Source organism: Octopus bimaculoides, chromosome 5 (assembly GCF_001194135.2).
Source record: "Octopus bimaculoides isolate UCB-OBI-ISO-001 chromosome 5, ASM119413v2, whole genome shotgun sequence".
NCBI lineage: Eukaryota > Metazoa > Mollusca > Cephalopoda > Octopoda > Octopodidae > Octopus > Octopus bimaculoides.
The window spans coordinates 64232845-64235627 of record NC_068985.1 but is presented as its reverse complement, the minus strand read 5'-3'; the positions used below and the strand labels follow the sequence as shown (position 1 = coordinate 64235627).

General features: G+C 44.9%; 1 protein-coding gene across 1 annotated transcript; it reads right to left on the bottom strand.

Annotated features, from left to right (window-relative positions):
- Positions 1-1635: 1635 nt before the first annotated feature.
- LOC106872225 (uncharacterized) lies at positions 1636-2289 on the bottom strand. The gene has a single exon (XM_014919134.1). The coding sequence runs from the start codon at positions 2287-2289 to the stop codon at positions 1636-1638; it is 654 nt and encodes a 217-aa protein (XP_014774620.1).
- Positions 2290-2783: the final 494 nt, after the last annotated feature.

The following is a 2783-nucleotide window of genomic DNA, read 5'->3' as shown; positions in this document are numbered from 1 at the left end:
AGGTATCCGATCCTTGAAGCTTTCCCCGACCCAAGGTACACCAGGTATAGCAGCTGCTTCTCCCAAACCTTCCCAAACCTAGACCGTCGCTTAACACGTCTTGTCCTGACCTCAGCCCCATTCGAAAAAAGGGCACGAACGCCGATCGAGGCTCCCTCTGCCCTGTTTCCCCTTCAGGTCAGCCTCCCCAGACACTGATGTCATACCACAACTACTAAGGACATGTAAAGGCTTGAAAGAAATGAAGCCAGTATTCTCCACTGGATGGATAATGTCAGTGTCTATATGCAACAATGTAAGTAATTTGAGAGAAAAACTGGGGATATCAAGCATCAGATGTAATGTGCATGGTTGAAGGCAGCTGCATCAAGAAGTACCAATCTCTAATTGTGGAAGGAACATGTAGAAGGGGTAGACCCAGGAAGACGGATGAAGTGGTGAGAAAGGATCTTCAGACATTGGGCCTCTCAAAAGGGATGACAAGGGAGCGAGACTTCTGCAATTTGCTGTGCTTGAGAAGACACATCAAGCTAAGGAAAATTGGGGTTGTCCTTCATATGGACATGTCCCCTGTATTCCTCTTCAGCTATGCGATACTAATCTTGTGGATGCTGGTGCCACGTAAAAAGCACCCATGCCAGTCCCATGTAGAAGCACCTGTGCCAGTGCTGTGTTAAAGCATCCAGTCATAGAAACCATACAGACATGGAGCTCAGGCAGCTCTTCAGCTAGTTAACTCATGTCTGAATGGAAAATAGATGTTAAATGATGATGATGATGTACAGAAGTCTGTTGTGTATCATTTTAGATGGATCCACAACCACAATACTAACACCATCTAAACATGACTCTCTTCAGAAGGCTGTAATATCATTTGACAGGAACAGGGTATAAAGAATATATATATGAAACAAGGTTGTAACTTTAAATGTCTTTAATGCCGGCCACAAGTTATATACAAGCTGAATGACAAATGGAAATGGTTGCTGCATGGAGGCCATGATCTTCTCCTGTCTGCTAGCTGGTGTGTGGTGTCAGAAAGCCGACTAGATCACTTCTTTACGGTTTGACGTCTTGGCAAGAAAAGAGGAAGTCATAAGGCCTCATGTCAGAATCTCGCACTCAAGCGCCATCTAGTGAGCTTGTTTCAAACCCACTGTTGAGCGAGGTAACTGCGCCTACAGAGCCCCCTCCTAGACCAGAAGCAATTGATTAAGAGTAGTGTAGGCGGAGTAGGAGAGCACAGAAGAATGAACCATGGCAAAATGGTTGTATGAACAATTAAAAAAAAAAATACAATGCAAGTATGTACAAAGAAGACGTTCAGCAAAGAAAGGTGGCCAATCAAATAGAACAAAGCATATATGTACAATGATACAAAGAGAAAATATGAATGCAGTGTCTAAAACAACATAAGTCTATTCTTTGGAGCAGTTACTGACGAGGCAAAGTTAAGAAATGTAAATAGTCTGTGACAATTTCTTTGGCCAATGAACTGGTCTGCCAGAATGTGTCCTGTAAGGTGAAGAATGCATTTGTATAGTTAGTGTTTAGGTGAGTGGAGGTGGTGCTTGTGGGAGTGGGGATGGCAGTGTTTGTGGAATGATGGGTGTGTCAGCAAGTGGCATAAATGTTTCAGAAAAAGCATTTTTTACTCTGTCGATAGGAACAGTCTCTTTTTTTCCCGTGAATGTCCACAGTGAACAGTTTCGGTGTGCTTCTAATAATGCGATAGAGTCCAGTGTAGGGAGGTGTGAGTGGTCTCTTGATGGCATCATTTCTTACAAACATGTGAGGCCAAGTAGAAATATCTGGAGGTACTGTAGAAGAAATAGAATGGTCACGAGGAAGCATTGGTGGCAGGTCAGCGAAGAATGACCCGAGTTGCATGACATAAGATGTGGGGTCCGCATTCGGTAAGTCGACTGGCGCCAACATTTGTCCAGGAAGTGCTAAGGTGGTGCCATACAGGAGCTCAGTGGAGAAGTAGCCTAAATCCTCCTTGACTGCTGAGTGGCATCCCAGCAGAACAATGAGGAGAAACTTGAACCAACGATGAGGGTCAGGAGCCGTGCAAATAGCAGCTTTGAGCTGATGGTGGAATTGTTCCACCATACCATTCACAGCAGGATGGTGACTTGTGGTATGGATATGCTGAACTCTGAGCAGTCTTGAAAGCTCATGGAACAGACAAGCTTCAAATTGGCGTCCATGATCAGTAGTAATTCTTGAGGGTGCTCTGAAGCAAGATATCCCCCCAGAAATGAGTGCTCTGGCGACTGTTTCCATCTTCAGGCCATCTGGAGAAGTAGTTGATGTTGGTCAATACATAAGTAAATCCGCAACTGACCAACCAGGTTGATGTGTATGTGACGGAACCTGGTGTCCAGTGGCTGGAAGTGCTCTCATATGACAATGCACCTTGGAATGCTGACATGGTAGACAGGCACATGACCATGCAGTAATAAACCGACACATATTCAGCCAGAAAAAGCTGGCTGAGCTAAGCTTGACTGTGGTTGCAATGCCAGGGTGTGACTGAATGCAGTGCTTCAAAAACAGCACAACAGTGACATTCAGGAATGAGGAGTTGTGGTGACCCAGTAGAAACATCGCAGAGAATGGTTCCTTCAGAAAAAGGCAGCAACAGGTGTTCAAACTTGCAGCAGGAAAACTGTGATGAAGAGACGTCCAGAGAGTCCAAGGAGGGTTGGTCAGTAGCCATAGCAACCAAATCAATCGAAGCAGGAGATGACAATACACCAATAGACAGGCAAGATAAG

Excerpts from the sequence above, each read along its gene's own strand:
- LOC106872225 (XM_014919134.1), bottom strand. The coding sequence starts at position 2,289 with ATGGAAACAGTCGCCAGAGCACTCATTTCTGGGGGGATATCTTGCTTC.